Source organism: Folsomia candida, unplaced genomic scaffold (genome assembly GCF_002217175.1).
Source record: "Folsomia candida strain VU population unplaced genomic scaffold, ASM221717v1 Fcan01_Sc035, whole genome shotgun sequence".
Lineage (NCBI taxonomy): Eukaryota > Metazoa > Arthropoda > Collembola > Entomobryomorpha > Isotomidae > Folsomia > Folsomia candida.
This window is the reverse complement of record NW_019091227.1, coordinates 1532569-1555518: the sequence shown is the minus strand read 5'-3', so window position 1 is coordinate 1555518 and position 22950 is coordinate 1532569. Positions and strand designations below refer to the sequence as shown.

Genomic DNA, 22950 nt, shown 5'->3' with positions numbered 1-22950 from the left:
CTGTCCGTATACACGATAACTTTCGAACGGATGCGAATTTCGACCTGAAATTTTTACCACGTGTTCTTGAGGTCAAAATATAGGTCAAGTTCGAAGATGGAGGTCATAGGTCACAAAAAGGTCACGACCTGTTTTTTGGGGTTATTCGACATGTGGGGCATCATTTTATAGGGAAATTTCACCAGGAATTCAATTGCGTCAATATTTTTGAACTGTGACCTTCGGATGACCTTTTGGGCGAGGTCAAAGGTCAAACAAATGAATTTGACCATATGGGGTGTCGTTCGAAAGGTGTGATTGAGGACGTTTAAATTTCGCGGGTGACGTGTTATGATGGGGCGACTTGAGACTTGGGGCAATTTGAGACAATGATAGAAAATGACGAGAAAGTGATGGGGGTGTAGGAATGATGGGAATGATGGGGGTGTTCTAAGGACATTACCACGTGGTTTCACCCCTTTGCTACATTTCGTTTGCAACGCTTTATTACATATTGTTAATAATTATCTAAAGTTACATTATGAATTGTGAAATTATAAAAGTGATTGTCATTCCTAGTGGAACCTTTCATGTGTAAGTAGCCAATTTCGGTTGACTTTCGATTTGAATATTTCCATAATATCCAGACTCGCAGAAATATCACGTGTGTGAATATGAAAACCGAAATAATGAATGGAACGAAGCAAAGATCGTCTATATGGGTGGGCGGAATACGAAAAGTTGACGACATCCCATGGGTTATGGAAACTTACAAAAACGAAGAAGTTGGTCATCATAATTCTGCCGTATTTGTGGGACCTGCCATATCGTTTGAAGAATGGTATATATATAGACTTTACTATATAACGCACCTAAGTTTTCATACATAAGTTTTGTGAAATTCTTTATTTAAATTTTTATATGTATAAATTTAGCACTAAATTGGAAAAAATCTTTGACTTTGTCGTTACGATGGCAGAGAATGAAGACCCGGAAGCTTGCAGTTTCCGCCTGTGGGATCACGTCACCTTTAGATTTCCTCCGATTGGTATGAATGCATAAATATTGTATTTTTGGGCTTTATTTATACAAGTTGGTACATAATGCCAATATTGTCCTATGAATATTTAAATACTTCCGTCTGCTTAAGGGTAAATACATGTTTAGTTATTTATTCTATTACAGGTGAGAACTCGAAAACGATACCAGTATCGGATGCGAAGCTTGCAAACAACAACTCCAACAACGAGCCTATCGCAATCATTGGAATGGCCTGTCGACTCCCGGGATCAAACGATTACAATACTTTTTGGAACAATCTTGTCAAAGGGGCTGATTGTATTGGAAAAGCACCAAAGGACCGGTTTCAACCTGAACGTGATAACCCAGAGTTAATTCCGGAACATGGTTTGACCGAAGCTGGGTATTTATCCTGCCCGGTGGACACGTTTGACGCTAAATTTTGGGGAATATCGCCCATGGAACTGGACTACACGGATCCTCAAGCACGAATGGTGCTGCAGTTAGGTTGGGAAGTACGTCGTAATCGTTAGATTGTTGCTAAATGTGGCAGCAATAACTGAATATTTTAAACATTATCAGGCGCTAGAGGACGCTGGAATCCCACCATCTACTATACATGGGACGGATGCAGGGATTTTCCTCGGTTTCTGGCGCGAAGATTACAACGACCTACTTTTACAATCTGGAAGCAGTGCTGGCAATGAACTACGACGATATTTAGGTTGCTCTATGGGGAATGCTGCAGCTCGTATTGCGCATGTGTTTGGAACAACTGGACCAGCTATAGCAACCGAGACTGGATGCTCCTCAACAATATGCTCCATTGGAGCGGCTATGACAGCCTTAAGAAACAACAGCACCGGGCTTGCAGTTGCAGGTGGGGCTAACTTAATCTTGAAGCCCTTCCTTTACAAGGAGTTCCAGGTACGTGTTTTCACGTTACTGGTACTATATTTATTATACTTGATATGAATTAAATTTTAACGATCAGGGTGTGCTTTCACCATCCGGCCGCTGTAAAGTGTTCCAATCGGATGCGGATGGCTTTGCACGAGCAGAAGGAGTAATCATGTACATCTTGAAACGAGAAACTGATGCAAGACGGGATGGAAATCATATATACGCCATCCTTTCTGGTTATGGGACCTCGCAAGACGGTCTGTCCAGATCTGCCGGTACGCCAACGATTGATGGAGAAGCACGTGCAATGACGCTAGCACTAAAGGATGCCGATATTTCGCCAGCTGACGTTGACTGGTTGGAAATGCATGGCACTGGTACCAAAGTTGGTGACCCAATTGAAGTCGCAGCAACTAGAATTGCATACGGATTGGACGCTGGCAGACAAGTGCGAAAGAAACCATTGATAATTACATCGGTGAAGGCAAACATAGGTCATACAGAGAGTGTATCTGGAGCGGCAGGATTGCTTAAAGTAGTGATGGCGATGCAACATGAAGAAATTCCATTGCAGAGAATAACTTCTGCACTCAACCCTAAGCTAATTTTGGACGGCTTGCATATACCGTTGGAATTGCTACCCTGGAAAGGAAAATACGCAGGTGTCTCTTCATTTGGTATTACGGGAACAAATTCGCATCTCATAGTTGAGCGTGCTTCGGTGACGCAGGACAGCAGATCACAATCTGATAGGATTTCCGCCTATATCCTCCCGCTTTCAGCGAAATGTTCAGACGCAATGGCTGCTTTAAAGAAGAGACACGTTCTTGCTCTGCAGAATTTGAATGGTATAAAATGCAGTTTTTTTCCATACTAAAACATAATTAAAATGTATGATAATGAAAAGTAATTGTGATGTTACTATGTAGAAAGTCAGCTAGCAGATTATTGCTACACAGCCGCAGTTTGTCGAGACCACTTCAATGAATACCGGGATGCTGTTGTTGGGTTTACCACGAAGGACCTCATTCAAGCAATTGTATCAGGCAATAACCTAGAGCCGCCCATGCCTCACAAATCAAATGTGAAATCAAAAGTCTGCTTTCTATTTCCCGGGCAAGGTTGTCAGTATCCAGGAATGGGGCGAGGTTTGTATGAAAGGTGTTCTATTTTTCGACATCATCTGGATATTATGGATGACATCGCAGCAAAGAATTATGGACTGAATTTAAAGGCCCTAGTCTTTGACGGCACTGGCACAACAATTTATTCACAACTTTGCATATTTGCTGTCGAATATTGTCTTCTGAAAGTTTGGTGTGCATGGGGAATTGTTCCCTCAATTGTTCTTGGACACTCGTTCGGAGAATTTGCGGCGTCAGTAGCTGCCGGGGCTTTGTCACTCCCAACTGCTCTTGAATTGCTTGTGACATCCAGAACTAAAGTTTTTCAAAATCTAGAAGAAGGAGGAATGCTCGTGCTTAAAGCTGATGAAAATGTAACTACAAATTTGATAAACAATTTTATGAAGGACGTGGCAGAACCAGACAGCTGGATAGATATTGCAGCCGTAAATTCATTCGAGCAAACAGTAATCTCATCTACAAAGGAGATTATTGCGAGATTTTCTATCTTCAGCAACAAACATGGATATAAAAATACTGTTCTAAATGTATCTCATGCCTTTCATTCACGATCATTAGAACCAATACTTAACCAATTTGAATCCGAAGCAGCTCAATTAAATTATCCACCTAGATTTAGAACCGTCGATTATATATCCTCAGTTTACGGAAGACTAATTAATGAGTATGAAACGATAGAATCCAATTACTGGAGAAAGCACATGCGGCAAAGAGTTGAATTTATTGGAGGGGCTAAATCAGCCCTTCAAATTGGAAGGGAATTAATATTTTTGGAAGTTGGCCCGCATCCAGTACTATGCCCATTAGTTAGCAGTATTGCTGAAGCAAATACAGAGATATCAAATAGAAAAGTTCTACTCTTGCCGTCCATGAGGAAAGGAGCAGACGATATTATAACCATGTTGGACACTGCTGCCTCATTGTATAGCAATGGGGTTAACTTGGATTGGTCCGAAATCTGGGCAAGTTTGACATTGGCTCCTCCTTACAAAATCCCAAGCTTTGTGCCACTATATCCTTTTACGACAATGGAAGCATTTTGGTTCACCTCAGTCCCTTCCGTAAAGTCATCACACTTTCTTAATAGTAGAGAGATTCACCCGCTATTGGGATCATGTTTACCAACCCTGGTGGAAAATAACTACGCGTTCATTAATTCCACGTCACGGTTGCTGTCGAAACCGATAACTAGTGACTGGCTTCGCGATCATAAATTGGGTTCACACATTATTTTCCCAGCGGCTGGCTATGCAGAAATGGCTTTCGCTGCGGTTGACACAATTAAACGCATAAACAATAAAAACACTGGAATGTCAAAATTTGGAATTGAACTGAGTGACTTTCAAATTCAAGCGGCTTTATCATTGGAGACAAATGCTGAGTTTTACACACGTGTACAAGTAAGCGAGGAGGCTGAAATCTACACGATATCCTTTCTCAGCAGGGATCCTTCCTCTGACGTATACGATTCTCAAAAGCTCCACGCTACCACCATTGCACGGGTAATATCGCCTAGTGTGGACGAATCAGAAGCGGTGGATAAAAACCCGATTATCTCCACCTTCGATATGGCAACTACGAGGGAATTTGAAAACCTTTATGAAGAAATGAAAATTGTTGGCTATAATTTTGGGAGAGCATTTAGGACGCTGAACAATATAGTTTACGATAAGGAAGCAACAAGTTTCAACAGTGATGTAAAAATAGCTGATAATCTTCTTGAAGCAGGATACCTCATGCATCCAACCATAATCGATACCTTAATTCAAAGTAGCCTTTTGATGATGGGAAATAAAATAACCGGATTTAAATTACCCGTTTCAATAAAATCACTAAGGTTATATAGGCCTCCACGCACTATGGATAAGGCATTACTGAAAATTGTTGGATCCGGATACTCAATGAGACTTGTTGTGGCAACTACACATCCGGATATACACTCCAATGAATCCACTTGGACTGTGGTGGCTAGTATAACTGGACTTTTAACAGTGTCGACAACTATCAAACAACTTGAAAAATCTTTAACAAAACATATCAGAAATTCTCTTCCTATCTACATCGAAGAGTGGCGTACATCGAATGAATTGATGGATACTCAAATAGATGACTTACACAATAGTTCTGTTCGCATTCCGGAGCCCTTTAAACTTTCTGATGACGCACTTGTTGAACTACAACCTCTGCAAGACTTCATTTTGAGTCGAATCGTATCAACATTTAGCAAACTTGGTTGGAAATGGTGTATAGGAAGCAAAGTAAAAGCTACTGAAGTAATTAATGAACTTAATCTTCACGAAGTCAATCCAAGATTTTTTGTTAGATTGATGCATTACATTGAGGAAGCGGGGTATTTAAAGAAACTCGAGCGTTTTTCAGAATGGGAAGTTATACAAGATTTCAAAAATGCAATGGAATGTGACGAAACAGTCCTTCACTCTGTACTTGAGGAGTGGAAGTTTGCCAATTTCTATTGTGCCAAACTTGGATCATTTCTTCTCGGGACGGAATCGGTCCTTCCATATCTCTTCCCTGCGGCATCGTCAACAGAAGCAGAATTTTCTGCTGACAAATTGTACACAAATTTCACCACAAATGTTGGATTGCTCAAAAACTTAACATCAATGGTATCGTTTTTACTTGAAAAGAGTTTCAAGAAAGGAAGCAGTTTGAAAATTTTGGAAGTTGGAGCAGGAACAGGGAGTGCGACGAAGAACTTAATTCCGCTTCTAGAGTATTACCATACATCTTACACTTTCACAGATATTTCACCATCCTTCCTATCCGCTGCGGAGCGTATTTTATCCAAGACTAAGTGCATCACGTTCGAGTTTTGCACCTTCGATGTTCAAAATGATGCGCGAAGCCAAGGACTTGATAACCATGATTACGATATAATAATTGCATTTAACGTACTTCATGCCACCCAAGACGTTCAAAAAGTGTGTACCAATCTTAGGAAGCTACTTACTGCCGGTGGACATTTAGTAATTGGAGAACAATTCAGACCATCAGCAGTCGTAGACATTGTTTTCGGTCATTGTGAAGGTTACTGGAAATTTGAAGATACGCACCGAGTAACTCATTGCATTATTGGACTAGAAGGTTGGGAAAATGTTTTAGCTTGTGCAGGATTCCAGTCTACCAAATCACTAGAAAGTAAAGACGTTGGGATGGGAGTGATTGTTGCCACAAATTCCGTCAACCAACATTCAACAATTCCCACATATAACTGGCTACTAGTTTCCAGCGAGGAATGTTTAATCGCCAATGCTTTAGAAAATGTTCTTCCAAAACACATGGGAACACATATAGATTTAAATGTTACCCACACATCTAATGTTGTTGCGAGTACAGATTTGCTTATATTTTGTGTACCAACCGAAAATGAAAATTTAAATGAAGATCACACACGAAAGCATTTTCCAGTGCTGGATTCATTTCTCAGGCTAGCTCAGGAACTCATTATGAGGAAAAAGAGTTGTAAGGTACTTGTTATCACCCACAACGAAGTAAATATTGCTGATGAAGAAGCGATAATTTCAGCTGGTTCTCCAGTCGTAGCCCTTTCCCGTAATCTAGCCACTGAAGCCATAAATATTCATGTGACTTGTTTGGATTTACATGATTCTGAAAATTTGGATGCTAGAATAACACAAATTCTGTCAGAATTGGAAAAGCCAACTACCAAATGGAATGAAGAACCCATAATATGCTACAGAGATGGGCAAAAGTATCTGGCCACATTAGTACGCCTGCAAATGTGTAAGATGTCGTCCATATCTAGAAAGATCAACTTGAAACAGCAACTTAAACTTCCTAGTTCACGTTCAATTCAAGATATGGTTTGGGAAGAAGCACCACTATCCGTTTCGGAATTGGGTCGCAATCAGGTAATTATATTAAAGCATAATTCCCTGCATATAAGTTATGATACACACGTTATATGGTTTGATAACATGTTTCATATTTCCCAGGTTGAAGTACGTGTTCATTCATCTGGGTTAAATTTCAAAGACATTTTAAACATAATGAAGCCTACTGCGGAGTTTCGCGATTCTCACGGAGTTGGAGCTGACTTCTCGGGAACGATTGTCGCCATTGGGAGTTCTGTATCAAGGTGGGCAGTTGGTGATGGTGTAATAGGAATGAATCCCCTACCGCAACCGCTTCCAAATTATGTGACCTTAAATGCGGACTTTGTAGCCAGACTTCCACTAAATTTTAGTCATTCAGAAGGCGCGTCTCTGCCTACCGCATTTATTACGGCGTATCATTGTCTCGTTTCGGTTGGAAGATTGGAGGAAGGAGAGACTGCATTAATACACACAGCATCGGGGGGCGTGGGATTGGCTGCGATTCAAATTGCGAAATCCCTAGGGGCAAATATAATCGTTACGGCTGGTAGCAAAAGAAAGCGAGCTTATTTACGATCACTAGGGTTAACTCATATTTACAACAGCAGAGATACTTCGTTTGCTAAGGGAATTCTGGAATTAACCGCAGGGAAGGGAGTAGACCTTGTTCTAAACTCATTGACCTCGAAAGGCTGGAAGGAAGCTTCACTCTCGGTTACCAAAAATGGTGGAAAATTTATTGAAATGAGCAAACTAAATATTTGGCGTGTAGAGGAAGTTTACGAACAGAGGCCTGACGTAAAATATTCAATAGAAGATCTAAGTATTATAGACGCTCCGCGTGCAATTTATTTAATGGAGCGTCTAAACGATTGGGTTGAAAATAAAAAGTTGAAGCCCCTAAGAGTAAATATTTTTAGCCAGGAATATATCACATCTGCATTAATAGAACTTCAGACGGCAAGACATATTGGGAAGGTGGTTGTAAATCTTACCGGGCAAATCTTTAATACCCGATCAACCTACCTCATAACGGGAGGATTGGGAGGCGTTGGTTTTGAAGTCGCAAAATGGATGCTATCATCGGGCGCTAAGAATTTATTTCTTGTTAGCCGCAGAGGAGAAGGGTTAGCAGAGGCGACAATTGAAAAACTACGGGACCACAATTTGGATGTATCCTGTGTAATAATTAAGTCTGTTGACGTGGGGGATAAAAACCAGGTGAGCTAGTGGTGAAATTTTCATTTAAATATGAACTTATTAATTGTATTACGGATAAGTTTTTTTATAATCCATCCATAAATATTGTTTTTTAATTCAGGTCACGCAACTTGTGACAGAAATTTCAAGATCAATGTCACCACTCCGTGGGATCATTCATGCATCTGGTGTTATATCTGATGGAACCTTACTACAACAAAACATGTCCAAAATGGAGACAGTGTACAGTGGTAAGGTTAATGGTGCCTGGGCCTTACACTACGCAACGCGACATATCAATTTGGAGCACTTTGTCTTATTTTCATCAGCGGTGAGCTTACTAGGTGGCATTGGTCAAGGAAATTATGCAGCAGCAAACGCAGCCGTGGCGAGTCTTGTAACTTATCGACATCGTCTTGGCTTACCGGCAACATGCATTGCATGGGGACAGTGGGAAGAATTGGGGATGACAGCTAACATTAATCGAGATATATTTGGCGTCCAGCCGTTTTCTATCGCCGCTGGCCTTGAGGCACTCGAGACAATCATGAAATCCAACCTTGGCGGAACAGTTGCCCCAACTCTGTGGAGTGATGACGCGCGGACTGGTTGGTTCCCAAATTACTTAGACTTGGACCAGATCGAAGAAATTATAAACCACAAAACAGCAGTTGGACAAGATGATATGAATTTGACCGTCATGAGTTTGGAAGACCAAATTGCTGCAGTTGTATCTAAAATTTTGCGAGCTCGAGGGTCACTTCTAAAAGATGTTCAACTCAGGGATATGGGAATGGATTCGTTAATGTTTATCGAGCTTAAAAATCAACTTAGTTCTAGATTTGGATTTCAAGATGAAATTCCTGAAGATAGTACCACTGAGGATATAATTGCGCTTGTTAAAACAGCTCAAGCGTAATCTTCCTTCAGACAGATGAACCTACTTAACAATCCAGATTATATTCCAGACTGATCTAAGAAATTTCTAAATACATATTTCGCTCGAAATAAAAAAAATCAAACCATAAAAATGTTCAAATAAATCAAAAATTCATAAACTTTGTCGAGGTTCTGAAAAGAACAACAAATGATTTGTCTTTTAACATTGCAACAAACTACTAGGTATGCATACTAAAATATGTTGATTAACGTACTGAGAAATGTTTTCTGGCGTTTTCTTTCATGCAATCTGAATTTACAGCAAATTATGCATAAATATACAAGTACCTAGTACATAGGCAAGTGTAACACTAAAAGTATAGTGCAGTAATGTTTATCTACCTAGGTGCTTATGAATATGTACATGCTGGAATATTTCACTGCAACCTAATAAATCCTTATGTTTTCTCCCAATATACATTTGTACATACCGTAATTTATATAAGTAAGTCTATGAAATGTTTCAGAACAATTAAAAACATTTTATTATTATTTTTATAGAACTCCCACTTAAAATAAGCAATGTACTATTGTCACAAATTAATTATGAAACTTGATACATGACAACATTATAGATAGTTGATTTCACGTTAGTCCTCAACATGTAGCACATATGCAAATAATTTGATCAAGACTCCAACTCTTTCATTTCTTCCCAGCAATATTCCAAAAGATCATCGGCCTGTTGATTTGACTCCAAATACTCATTGAATGCAGAAACTGATAAATTAGCTTCTCCTTCATACGTAAGAAATGCGAAGCAAAAACCTGCACAACAACGACTGTCTGGAATAATTGTGGCTACATAATAAAGTTTACGTTTATTTTCTCACCTCGAGCCCCATCTTTTGGGATATTTGCGCCCATCTTAATATCCATGATTGGTATATCATCTAACCACAATTTTTCTACTGGGCCGACCAAATTCGCTAAAAAGAGGGGAGGTAGTGAAAAGAGATTTCGATGTGTCAAAATCACAAACTGTGGGAACAGCCCCGCAAGTTTTCCAATAAAATGACCCAGTGGAACGATACTTTTATCTCTGAAAGTAGAACAGGCCAACGAAATCTCCCGCAGTAGGCTGATATTATTTGGTTCCCGCAACGGTATAGGAAAAATTCCTCCACTTCTATAAAAATTAACATAATAGCAAAATGTCACATACCAATATTTTTAAATCTTTGTCAATATGTATTTAATAGGTAACTCTGCATACACGTGATTTGTTAATTTATCTGGATGATTTGGCATCGGCATGGGACACATTATTCCCAATTTGTTGGGAAGGTTTTGATTATTTTTGAGTAGGAATCGTCGAACCCCACCAGAAATGATGGCAACTAAAATTGATGTTAGGTCGACATTGTGCTTCATTCTGATAGCTTTGAGGTCAGCTAAGGGGAATTTTATTGTTGCGCTGGAAAGTATTTTGTTCCCATTGCCTTAAAGGTCGGAATTAAATACAACAGAATTAATAACTCTATAATACAAAGTATGCACATAAGCACATCCCGTATGAAAATTGTGTGCCGAATTCTACAGAAGTGTTCTTTTCTGCAGGAAATATTTGCCTAATTCTTCAGAAGATTTCTGTTTGGTAAGCCCTGCATAAAAGTGTATGCAAAATCCTGTATAGTTTTTGCATACTTTTTTCAGCGTAAAGTTTTTCCGCAGAAAATTAGGCCAAATCCCTGGAGAAAGTCGGATAAAATTTTCATACTGGACGTTGTGACTAACCATTAAAAATTGGCGGAATTTTCAAAGGGCACAGAACCAGTGGGAGACAAATCTCTGCAAGTTTGAATGGCGCAGTGCAAATTGATTGAAGCTTCCTCCATGTCAATTTCTCATCGAATATTGACAACGTTGATGGTACAACTGAGTCCTTGACTTTGTCGTATTTGTCAAATAATTGCATCAACACCTTAAATGTGCCATAACCATCCAGTAGGACGTGGTGGTATCGCCAAACGAAGAGTGAACCGTTGCGAGAATTTTTAGGCAAATGTGATTTGGGAACATTACTTAAAAGTATAATTTCCCACAATGGTGCGTCTTTTCTCCAGCCGCGATATCTCAATACCTGACTTGCTATTTTCCTTAGGGCGTTTGGGTCAGACCAGTCTGGGATTGGAAGTTCGGTGTCTACCAAAAATTTTGAAACTCAGATATGTACATTAACTTATTGATATTCGATTAAGCAAATATTTAATCAGACTAAATATAATATCATTATCGTAGTTACCTTCATAGTTAATCACATGATCCTCAAGTTTAAACTTTTTTACAGGCTTCCAAAATAAGTAACCCAGAAACGGACGAAGGGCACATTTTAATTCAGGAAATTGCAGATTCCCTCCACGGTCTCGTTTTTCTAGCAGATTTTCTTGCACCTTCTGCATTACTCGTTCCCTTTGTATAGATGGAACGTCTGCTACAAAGGTCACCGACGTTGTGAGGGCTTCCTTACCATAAACATTTTCCCCAGCCAGACAGGTGTCGAATAATGGAACTATTTTCAGACCAAGTATAAATTTCCCAAGAAGCGCCACGGTTTGACGTAGGATGTAGAAAAAACATAAAACAGGAATTGGTACCAAAATTACTATTACTGTGATAATAATTACAAATATTTTATTTATAGCATTGTACATGCAACAGGAAACAGAAGTTCTTGAAGTTTCCATATTTCTTAGGAAAGAATAATTTTAAAAAGTTCAGCGGTCACAGTACTTCATGTAAAATGTAATGATCACCTTTGTCTGTAGTTAAGATTGTGCATAAGTATGTATGGACTAGTAAATGTATAGGGATGGTTACACATATCTGTACAGTTTTTCTAGATATATACATATGTATGTATATGTGCACGGTTCGGTTAACATTGGTTGGTAGGGTGAATTTTGTGTCTACATATTATGTAGAAAAAATGTACAGATTCCAACTCTGTGTAAGTGGATACATATTAAAAAGAGATCGTGGTATAGCCACTATGAATTCACCAATTCAGTACAATCAAATTTACAACTTTGATTAGCTACGTACGATTAGTGGGGAAATAGGTAGAATTTGATCAAATTATAAGCAAACACAGAATAATGTACATGTGGAAATATATGTATATGTACTTCTGTACTAGAGTTCCTATATCGACATATGTACGTTCAGGAATTGCAACTGGTTAAAAAATTGCTATTGGATATTTTTAGACCTAAAGTAAATCTAGGAAAAAGTACATCTTATTAATAATAAGGTATACTTATATTTTGTCATAATTACATACTATTTAAACATGGGTAATTTATGTTGTACCGAATTCAATTTCATTTTCCAGGAAAGTACGGGCCAAAAAATTATTTATCAACTCATCAGGTTTTATGCATGTGTCTATAACGTCAAACGCCGATTCACTTACTAAATTAGTTTTGCATTCATATTTAATTTATGAAAATAATAAAAATTCATACACCAGACTAGACATGGTTCACAAAACGTTCAAGGTTTTCGCCTAAATTGAAAGTTAAAAAGTGTATACATCTCTTACATACAATTGAAGTGCCGGAAATATGTCTATATCGTCGGACTAATTCCGAAAGGGCCTAACTGCAGTCGATGCATAATTCCAAAAGGGTCTAAGTGCACAGAAAGAAATTAAAAAGGGCCTATGTGCAAGCATGTATATGCTTATGGCTATATCTTGCCAAAGCGATTCTTCCTATATCGCGCGATTTAGCCATAAGTAAAAACATGCTTGCACTTGGGCCCTTTCGGTATTAAGCATCGACTGCACTTCGGCCCTTTCATAATTAGTCCGACGATATGTAGATTTTAGCATATTTGTTCCAAATCCTAAGTTCAATCAGACCATGTATTTATGTAAAGCCGATGTTCAAGTCAAGTGAAAAACTTTTAATTGATTCCGTAAGAAAATTTTACCTAATTTTACCCTACAAAATAATAAATACATATAATTGTGTATTGGTCAATAGTTAGTTGATGAACCTAGCGATATGAAAGCTTCAGGTAACAATTAGTACCATAAATCTTCAGGTGGAAACAGACTTCTGGCTTGTAATTTAATCGTTTCCCACAATGCGTTTCTACTGCTCATTAATTCCAGGAGGGGTAATGCTTAATGAAGCAAGTAAAGTTTTTTTATATAATTACTTGGAAATCCCAAGAACAAAGTACTTGTGACTCGAAAATATAAAGAATTGTGAAATCTGATGCCAGATATGTAGTTATTTCTGTTGTACTTGATAGCTGAATACGTATATCTCGTAGGACGGAAATTATTTAATTTGTTTCAGGTACATACGTCAGAATTTATGTTGATCTCTCCATATTCAAAATCAGGTACAGCACTGAATTTATGGCAACTAAATACTACATGATAGCATTTATTTTATATAATAAACTTATTAACAACAACATTCCAATAAAACTTGCTAGAAATGGTTTTTCCTCACTATGGATTATTTCCTTGCTACGATGGCATGGTGGCTGTAATGGTACAGCAGTCATACTTGAAGAATCGTCAAGTACAGGAATTATTTTGACATGGTAATGATTGCAATACACTTGTGGATCGTATTATTCTTTGCCGCTCCATGCACCACTATTTTTGAGGTGTGGTTTGAAGGAGTCTATTTGGAAACTTTGCTTTGTCCCATTGCGGTCGCTAATAAATTATTTTTGTGGAAAAACAGTCTTCGGTGAGATAGTGAGTCGCGAATAAAAAAAGAAAACAAGAAATTGTGTATTTTTTAATTCGATAGGGATAACACAACAGAGAAATAACTTACCACTTATTAAAAAAATTACCATCCAAATTACTGACAAGCTGCCTCACCGTGGGCCCAACATCTTATAAAAAATTGGAACAGTGATTGAATTTATTTGAGGTGGTATCGAATTTTCACCAGTTTTTGTTTCCTATTATCTTAAGGTGGGATCATGAATATTGCTGAAGAGTAAAGTTCTATTGTTTTCGGTTGTTTTATAAAATTGACAATTAACTAGTTCTAACCATTGGGCCAATATTCGCATATTTCGTCGGATAATCACGGTAGGTCGTAGGTTATAGACAGGCTATCAAAAAAAACCTAGTTATCCCGAATACAATACAATTTATTTTGCGTCAGACTACTTACTAAGATGCTTGTCAACTTTAGTGGGCAACTTAACTTGATTAAAATCAGGTTAGGCTGCAGATCTTACTGTAATATATAAAATGCATAATTTCGGTTCTTAAATAATTTTGTTAAAGGCGTTGGGCCCACGGTGAGGCAACTTGTCAGTAATTTGGATAGTAATTTTTTAATAAGTGGTAAGTTATTTCTCTGTTGTGTTATCCCTATCGAATTAAAAAATACACAATTTCTTGTTTTCTTTTTTTATTCGCGACTCACTATCTCACCGAAGACTGTTTTTCCACAAAAATAATTTATTTTGTAGTTTTTCGATGCAAATATAGAAAATACAATCTCAAATACTTCAAGCAATCTTATTGATTAATATAAACCTGCATGACTAAGGAACAGCAGCAAATTTATGTCATACACCAAAATCAGTGCAAAACTACATGCCATTTTGCCGTTTTGTATTTTCAACGTTTGTGGGTAGGAATTCGGCACACTGGAATGAAAATGTATTTTAATTGTAATAATTAATCAGAGTTGGCAGTTCAGTTAATCCGGATTACCCAAGATAGCGGGATTGTGATTGACCATTTAAAAACGTAAACTAATCAGGATTAAATTAATCCTGATTAATTGGGTATTACTCCGATTAATACCCAATTAATTAAATTAATTAGTAGTTGCACTCCACTGGATACACAAAGTCAATTCTAAATGGTGGATTTTGCGCAGTTTTAACATTCAAGGCCGAAACGTGTGCAAATTGATCGTTGTAGTCTAGTTTGGCAGTTTCTAAAAATTTAAGTTTGTCGGACGCCAATGCATAACACTCAACTAACTTATCAATACTCTTACATAAAAAGTAAGTAAAATAGAGATAATGTAAATTAATGTTGCAAACCAACTGGAGAAAAGAGTAGAAACCGCATAGAATTGTCATTAGGGCACACACATACATACCTACATTCCTGTAACTTTCTTGTCATATATGTCTCAAATTTCCACGTCGCAATTCACCCCGCATCGACATGTCAACGTAATATCAACGTACTGGACAGTACCTTTCGATAGATACTCAAAAAAGGGGAAAATCCCATTTTTTGACCTCTGGCCTCGCCGAACAGGTCACAGGAAGGTCAAAAGTAAAAAATATTGGTCCCATCGAATTCTGGGTGAAATGTGCTTTTGGAATGACACCCCACATGCAACAACGTGATTTTGACCTTTAACCTCAACTACAAGGTCTACGGGAGGTCAGAGGTCAAAAATATTTACAGAATTAAATTCCATACAAAATGATATTCGGTATGATGAAAAAATTTGTGCAAAAATTTTATTGGCTACATATGGTTTCGAACCTAGGAAAGCTAGAATTCAGGCGGGACGCGCTAACCACTAGGCCATCACGTCTTACATATAGAGTACAAGGTAATTGGATTACTTATTTACAGCTCCAGCACTGGTAATTTTTTTAAATTGTCATCTAAGTTATTAAATTGACATTGTACGTAAAAGTTGGTGAAACGAAAAAAATAGAGCTTGATCTCACAAATAATTTCAGAAACTATGAAGAAAATCAACTTAGTTTTAGGTCCAAATCAGCCGGTCTTAAACAATCAAAAATCAAATTCTACCATAAGAACTAAAAAATTAAAATTTCTGAATCATTATGAAATTAAGTTAGGATATTCTCTAACTATTTTGTCTCTTGTAACTTTTCTCTCCGACGCATCGTTTGGGCGTGAAATCTCTGAGACCTTTTGAGTGCTCACTTGGAATGGAATCTTCTGGCTTCGCCGGGCCCCAACTGCAGAGGTTTTTGTCGTTCGTGCGGGGCCCTGGTTTTTGGCTGTTGCGTCACCGAAGAAAAAACAAACACACTGTGTAGAATATGCATTTCGCCAGGCGGCAATTAGCCTTCAATGCGTTACCGCCGCTGGTCGGGCTATCTCAATTTATGAGTAGTTCAGCCACCCCACAAAGTAAATTTCGCCACACAGCGAATATCCAGTCCAGCTTTTGGGTTGTTTATTGACGGGGTGTTTAAATTTGAAGTCGTGCATCATCTCTTTCCAACCTTGCCATCGTTCCGATCCTATCTAGTGAGGTATAAGGCGATGTCAGCCAAATATGATCTTCCCTACTATGAGCTTCCTGGGGGTAGGGCAATTTTTGATCTCTCAACCATGTGATTGAGCGGCCAACGGCTAAAGCTTAAACCAATCGTTAGATAGAAGCGTGGGAACAAAGTAAATGTTATTGCCAATCAAATTATTTGCTCGTTGAAAGTTTAATAAAATTACAATTTACATATTTTGTTTTGTGTTTCTGTAGATGTGATAAATTAATAAACACAACTTTATTCACATTCTGTTTTTTTCAACTATGTCCGAAGTTCAAGCACTAAGCAAACCAGAAACATTCATATTTTATGTACAAGTTAGCAAATGCATGAGCTGTCAATGTTTCGTGTACACGACTCCAACTCCTTCATTTCTTCCTTGCAATATTCTAAAAGTTCATCGGCATGTTGGTTTGATTCCAAATACTCATTGAATCCAGAAACCGCTAGGTTAGCTTGTCCTTCTTACGTAAGAAATGCGAAGCAAAAACCTGCAATAACAAAGAGGACCTGGAATAAATCTTTCCTACTAGTCTAAAATAAAATTTCTGAATACTTTCCTACCTCGAGGCCCATCTTTTGGCATATTTACTCCCACCTTAATATCTGTAATTGAGATTTCATCAAACAACAATTTTTCAATGGGGCCAACCAAATTCGTTAAAAAGAGGGGAGGAAGTGAAAATAAATTTCGGCACGTCAAAATCACAAACTGTGGGAACAACCCGGGAAGTTTTGAAATAAAATGATTCAGTGGAACGATACTTTTGTCTCTGAACGTTGAACAACCACCCGAAATCTCCCGCAGTCGGTTAATATTATTTGTTTCCAGCAACGGTATAGGAAAAACTCCTCCACTTCTAAACGAATTTATATATATAAGAGTTCAATGTTACACTTCATTCATCTTTTACTGTCCTATGTTGACAAGTATTCTTACACGTAATTTGGTAATTTATCTGGATGATTTGGCATCGGCATGGGACACATTATTCCTAACTTATTGGGAACATCTTGATTATATTTGAGCAGGAATCGGCGAACCCCACCAGAAATTATGGCAACCAAAATTGATGTTAGGTCGACATTGTGCTTCATTCTGATAGCTTTGAGGTCAACCATGGGAAATTTTATAGTAGCGTGGAAAAGTATTTTGTTCCCATTGCCTTAAAATTTAGAATTAAATACACTACAATTAAGTAATTAATAAAAATAATTTAGTAGAATCTTCTACTAAAAATTGGCGGAATTTTCAAAGGACATCCAATTAGCGGGAGCCAAATCTCTGCAAGTTTGAATGGTGCAACGCAAATTGATTGAAGTTTACTCCATGTCATTTTTTCGTCATATATTGATACCGCTGATGGAACGGCAGAATTCGATATTTTGTCGAACTTGCCAAATAATTGCATCAACACCTTAAATCTGCCATAACCATCCATCAGCACGTGATGAAATCTCCAAATGAAGAGTGAACCATGGCCAGAATTTTTTGGCAAATGTGATTTGGGAACATTACTTAAAAGTATGATTTCCCACAGTGGTGCGTCTTTTCTCCAGCAGCGACATCTCAACGTCTCGCTTGTTATTTTTCTTAAGGCATCAGGGTCAGACCAATCCGGAAGTGGAAGCTTTGTGTCTGACAATTTTTTTAAATTTTCATTAAAGCGATTAGATCAATTAATCAAATAACGTTATAAGTGATTATGTATTCACATACCTTCATAGTTAATTACATGATCCTCAAGTTTAAAATTTCTAACAGGCTTCCAAAATAAATATCCCAGGAATATACGAAGGGAACATTTTAATTCAGGAAATTGCAGATTTCCTTCGCTGTCTCGTTTTTCTAGCAGATTTTCTTGCACCTTCTGCATTACTCGTTCTTTTTGTATAGCTGGAACGTCTGCTATAAGGGTCACCGACATTGTGAGGGCTTTCGTACTATAAACGTTTTCACCAGCGAGGGAGGTGTCAAACAATGGAGCTATTTTCAGACCAAGAAAAAATTTCCCAAGCAAGGCGACAGTTTGACGAACGAGGTAAAAAAAAACATATCCCCAGGGATCGAAACTGAAATGACTATTATTGTTGTGATTATAATCACAAATAATTTGTTGATAACATTGCATAGGCAATTAAACCCAGAAGTTCCTGAAGTTCCATATTTCTTTAAAAAGAATGAGTTTAAAATTGCAGGTGCCACAGTACATAATTCAAGTTAATGTAAATTGTAATGTTTACGATTGTCTACATCTGAGGGGGTATGTGCAAGCAAATTTACACATAGTGGGATTCTGTACATAAACTTTGGTTCAAATATATACATATGTATATACACAGACCGGCCAACATTAGTTGGTATGGTGAAATTTTTTCTACATCTCCCTTATAATTACCCAGTGTGACTCTTTCATTCATTCATTCACTCCGAAGCAAACTAAATTTGACAAAAGTTTTGACAAAAAAATTAAAGGAAAAATTTGGTCTCCCCCATTTTGGCAAAAATTTTGACAAAAGTTTTGACAAAAAATTGAGGTAAAAATTTAGTCTGGAGATTGTTTATGGAGTCGAATGACAAAAATTTTGACAAAAAATTAAAGCAAAAATTTGAAACATTTCTTTCAAAATTCGCAAATACTTAATTTGCGTTGTTATGTTTGTCGTTATGGCGAACTCCCTTTCTGCACAGAAAACGGTTTCCATCCTCCCTTATATAACCCCAGTGTAACTCTTTCATTCATTCATTCACTCCGAAGCCGAATAAATCTTGACAAAATTTTGACAAAAATTTTGACAAAAAATTTAAGGACAAATTTTGCCTCCCTTATTTTGACAAAAATATTGACAAAAGTTTTGACAAAATAAATACAAATTGTGCCTATTGATAAGTCATGAGGTCGAATGACAAAAGTTTCAAACACATCAGGTCAATCTGACATTTTGCTGAGTTTTAATAGTCTGACGGGCCTTGCGCCATGCCCGTCCTTGGACGGGCTTGGCGACTAGTACGAAATAAATATGTAGAACCGATACAGAATCTGTATTCAATTCAGATAAGTCGATCCCCCAACGATGTCTTATGAAGGTTTACCTCACATACAAAATAATAAACATATTTAGGTTAAGTCTAGTCTAGGTTAGGTCTAGTTAATTGTACATCGGTCAATACATAGTCGATAGACTTTGTGATAAAAGCTTAAGGTAAGAATGAGTATCATAAATGTTCTTGAGACAGAAATCTCACTAGCAATTTATTCGTTTCCGACAATACATATACGTTTCTACTGGTCATTAATTCCATGTGCGGTTGCGTTTAATAAAGAAAGTTTTTTATATTCATAATTACTTATGAATCCCAATTGGAAACAAAAAAAGTACTTATGAAAACCTTCTGAAGCTATACGGTTTATACATGAAAAGAAAGCACGATTAATTTTGTCAAAAAATACCAGTCAACCAGCGGTTACGTGGCATTGAGTTTGGAAACTTATAAATCAGGAGTCGTGGAAAGTGACCCAGAATTATACCCTAAAGTATAATTGCCCTAGATACCAGAAAATCTAGAAAAAAAAACTACTACATGTGTCTAGAAGTAATGGACTGCATTTGAGCATAGTTAGAAAATTCATACTCGAAGGGTTTACTTAAGATTTCGAATCAAACTCAAGTAAATTAGAGTGCCCCCCCCCCTCAGTAGCTTTGTTTGGATTTTTTTAGATATATGTAAATTGCAAGCAAGGTAGACAAACCAAGAAATGTTGTAGACAACTCTATCGTATAAAATAATTATTGATATTATTGTCGCTTATCAATAAAACGATGCCAAGACACTATCCTGGTATGCTTGAAATTGATTCATATAATAATCTGTGGTGCGATTTTTTTATTGCTTTGTATAAATCGCAATCTCCTTACCTTTAATATATAAAACTAGATATTTCTCAAATATTATGAAAACATATCTAGTGTAAAGAATCCAAGTGAACCTGGATAAATCCTTGCTTGAGTAATTACAAACTTATAGATCCTGAATGATTAGAAATGTTAAACTACCTAAATACATACTTATGTATTAATTAGCAATTTGTAAACCTATTAAAGAATTTATTGTGGTACGTATTTATTTTGTTCTCACAATGTTTGGGCTATTAAGATACACACATTTCGTAACCGGGCTTCCCCATCACGGGTCTGCTGGATGGTAATTTTTTATGATAAATATGCTGGGAAATTAGTGTTCCATACGTACTGACAGTATTGTTGGCATACAATATTTGTTAGCTATTCAGTGCGTATTTTTTCTCAATTGGGCAACATGGATAACTTAACCTTACTTGGATTTTTTCTAAATGGCTTATATATCATATTTGCCAAATTATTTATAATTTCAGTCACCCTAACCGTAATTATACTATCATTGCCTGTAATAGGGGTTTTCTCTGTCCTTCGACAAATTGTCGCCCTACTCGGGAAATTATTAATCGGACTAGAAATCGTGCCCTTGTTTGATAGTCACATGGCGGCCGAAGACATTTATGGCATCGAAGCACTATCCATGACAGTCAGTTTAGTTGGAAACGCTCCTGTTATCGATAAATCAGATATTATAGATAAAGTGCGCGACAACCTTCTCGAAAAACGGGATAAGAGTGGCAATCTACAATTTCCTGAATTAAAATGTGCCCTTCGGCCATATCTTGGCTACTTATTCTGGGAACCTGTAAAACGTTTTGACCTTGAAAGACATGTTTTACTTTATGAAGGTAAAATTTATATTTCCTGTTGCATCAGATTTAAAATTACCTAGTTGTACTAAACTGAACATTTATTTTATTGTCATCTTTATATGTAATAGGTACAGGTCTTCCCCTCCCAGATTGGTCAGATCCCGACGCCATGAGAAAAATAACCAGCCAGACGCTGCGAAGTCGATGCTGGAGGAAGGGGGCTCCACTTTGGGAAATTATAATTCTAAATAATGTTCCACGATCACATTTGCCAAGAAATTCTTGTAATGGCTCAATCTTCATTTGGCGATTTCATCACGTCCTAATGGACGGTTATGGCACATTTAAAGTCTTAATGCAGCTATTTGGCAAGTTTGACAAAGTAAAGGACTCAGTTGTTCCGACAACACTGTCAATTTATGATGGCCAAATTACTTGGGATAAATTTCAATCAATCTGTACAGCACCATTCAAAATAACTGAAGTATGTCTACCAATTGTCCGGTGTCCTATTGCACTTCCAGCGATTTTTAAAAGTTGGTCACCTTAAGGGCTATACCACTTATTAAGTAATTGCAGGGTAATTAGTTACATGTTTATAGGTAATGGGAACAAAATACTTTCCCACGCCTCCCTAACTGTTCCATTAGATGACATTAAAGCTATCAGAAAGAAACATAATGTGGACCTTGCATCGATTTTGATTGCTATCATTGCCGGTGGGATTAGACAATTTCTCGTCAAATATGAGCAAAAAATTCCAAATAGGTTGGGTATAATGTGTCCCATGCCCATGCCAAATCATCCCGACAAGTTAACAAATTACGTGTAAGGAGGTTAATTTTTTATTACAAATTAATTTTACTTGCTAGTTCGAATTTTAATACAAGCCTTTTTACTACATAATACAGATGCGGAGGAGTTTTTCCAATCCCTTTGCGGGAACAGAATAATGTCAAACGGCTGAAGGAAATATCGGCAATAAATCCAGTCTTGAGAGATAAAAGCGTCGTCCCACTAACCCATTTTGTTGGAAAGCTGGCGGGAGTGTTCCCTCAGTTTCTATGGATAGCGTATAAAACCATGTTTCCGCTTCCTCCCCTTTATTTCTCTAATTTGGTTGGACCTGCGAAACCACTGGTTCTTGATGAGATGATAATCTTGGATATTAAAGTGGGCATAAATTTACCGATGAATGGACCCCGAGGTTCGTAAATACTTGGAATATTATTTTTGTTAAATTTCGAAATCAATTGGAAAATGTTTAATCTATAGATCTAATTTTCAGGCTTCTGTTTTGCATTTCTAACATACGATGGACTAGCCACTCTCGCAGTTTCTGCATATAATGAATATCTGGAGTCAAACGAGCATGCAGACGAACTGCTTAAATATTGTAGAGAAGAAATGACGGATTTAGGGTTATGAAAATGAGTGCAAATGTATCGGGAATAAATCAGACATTTTACTTATTTTTGATGTTTTGGTATTTTGAATTATATTTAAAACTAGTGATAGGACTATAAACTCGGAAGAATTTGAGTATTCCAGCATGCGCTGGGAGATTCATCTAAATTGTAATACGACAGTCTTGCTGCACAAATATGAATTAGTTACATCGTACTAATTCAGAAAAGACGTAAGTGCAGTCGACGCTTAATTCAGAAAAGACCTAAGTGCACCCAAAAGACGACAAAAAGGACATAAGTGCATGCATATAATTATGTCTTTTTCTACTTTTTCCTCCATTTACTTTCATGCACCATGGAAGTATATGTGGAACAGGTGGTATGGAATCACCAAGCCCAATGTTAATTTGAGGGGGGGTCGTGTGGGGCCGCCTTAAGAGATAGAGCAATGCGGTCAACGGCATTATGACCATCCCTAAAATGTAGGGATACGGTACGCATGCCG

At 37.4% G+C, this 22950-nt stretch overlaps 3 protein-coding genes across 7 annotated transcripts; 2 read left to right on the top strand and 1 right to left on the bottom strand.

Moving 5' to 3' along the window:
• Positions 1 to 668: 668 nt before the first annotated feature.
• LOC110860874 (phthiocerol synthesis polyketide synthase type I PpsC) lies at positions 669 to 9444 on the top strand. Its single transcript, XM_022109987.2, has 8 exons — positions 669 to 820; positions 915 to 1027; positions 1165 to 1514; positions 1582 to 1926; positions 1994 to 2750; positions 2832 to 6940; positions 7025 to 8125; positions 8226 to 9444. The coding sequence occupies exons 1-8, from the start codon at positions 669 to 671 to the stop codon at positions 9021 to 9023; spliced, it is 7725 nt and encodes a 2574-aa protein (XP_021965679.1). The 3' UTR covers positions 9024 to 9444.
• Positions 9445 to 9504: 60 nt separating this feature from the next.
• On the bottom strand, positions 9505 to 11814 carry LOC110860872. 3 transcript variants are annotated; one of them, XM_035860687.1, is made up of 6 exons: positions 11696 to 11814; positions 11289 to 11555; positions 10781 to 11188; positions 10260 to 10485; positions 9877 to 10172; positions 9505 to 9811 (listed from the first exon to the last, which is right to left on the bottom strand). In XM_035860687.1, exons 2-6 carry the CDS (start codon positions 11443 to 11445, stop codon positions 9672 to 9674), a joined length of 1227 nt encoding a protein of 408 aa, XP_035716580.1. In that variant the 5' UTR covers positions 11446 to 11555; positions 11696 to 11814; the 3' UTR covers positions 9505 to 9671. The 3 variants fall into 3 exon arrangements, with proteins under 3 accessions (XP_035716580.1, XP_035716579.1, XP_035716578.1); XM_035860686.1 differs by having other exon boundaries at positions 9505 to 9825; positions 11289 to 11805; XM_035860685.1 differs by having other exon boundaries at positions 11289 to 11804.
• Positions 11815 to 14404: 2590 nt separating this feature from the next.
• LOC110860890 lies at positions 14405 to 22508 on the top strand. 3 transcript variants are annotated; one of them, XM_035860682.1, is made up of 6 exons: positions 15623 to 18348; positions 20740 to 21072; positions 21165 to 21572; positions 21639 to 21864; positions 21948 to 22243; positions 22325 to 22508. In XM_035860682.1, exons 1-6 carry the CDS (start codon positions 18288 to 18290, stop codon positions 22462 to 22464), a joined length of 1464 nt encoding a protein of 487 aa, XP_035716575.1. In that variant the 5' UTR covers positions 15623 to 18287; the 3' UTR covers positions 22465 to 22508. The 3 variants fall into 3 exon arrangements, with proteins under 3 accessions (XP_035716576.1, XP_035716575.1, XP_021965695.1); XM_035860683.1 differs by lacking the exons at positions 15623 to 18348; positions 20740 to 21072 and adding an exon at positions 14405 to 15612; XM_022110003.2 differs by having other exon boundaries at positions 15625 to 21072.
• The last annotated feature ends 442 nt before the right edge of the window (positions 22509 to 22950 follow it).

What these genes read in the sequence shown, in the direction of transcription:
- LOC110860874 (XM_022109987.2), top strand. Translation starts at nt 669, where the DNA reads ATGAATGGAACGAAGCAAAGATCGTCTATATGGGTGGGCGGAATACGA. An exon ending in GCCATATCGTTTGAAGAATG is followed by an intron (nt 821 to 914) that starts GTATATATATAG and finishes GTATAAATTTAG; the next exon opens with CACTAAATTGGAAAAAATCT. An exon ending in ACGTGGGGGATAAAAACCAG is followed by an intron (nt 8,126 to 8,225) that starts GTGAGCTAGTGG and finishes TTTTTAATTCAG; the next exon opens with GTCACGCAACTTGTGACAGA.
- LOC110860872 (XM_035860685.1), bottom strand. Translation starts at nt 11,730, where the DNA reads ATGGAAACTTCAAGAACTTCTGTTTCCTGTTGCATGTACAATGCTATA. An exon ending in GATAAATTAACAAATCACGT is followed by an intron (nt 10,173 to 10,259) that starts GTATGCAGAGTT and finishes TAATTTTTATAG; the next exon opens with AAGTGGAGGAATTTTTCCTA. An exon ending in CCCAAAAGATGGGGCTCGAG is followed by an intron (nt 9,812 to 9,876) that starts GTGAGAAAATAA and finishes GTTGTTGTGCAG; the next exon opens with GTTTTTGCTTCGCATTTCTT.
- LOC110860890 (XM_022110003.2), top strand. Translation starts at nt 20,625, where the DNA reads ATGGATAACTTAACCTTACTTGGATTTTTTCTAAATGGCTTATATATC. An exon ending in ACATGTTTTACTTTATGAAG is followed by an intron (nt 21,073 to 21,164) that starts GTAAAATTTATA and finishes TATATGTAATAG; the next exon opens with GTACAGGTCTTCCCCTCCCA. An exon ending in GACAAGTTAACAAATTACGT is followed by an intron (nt 21,865 to 21,947) that starts GTAAGGAGGTTA and finishes TACATAATACAG; the next exon opens with ATGCGGAGGAGTTTTTCCAA.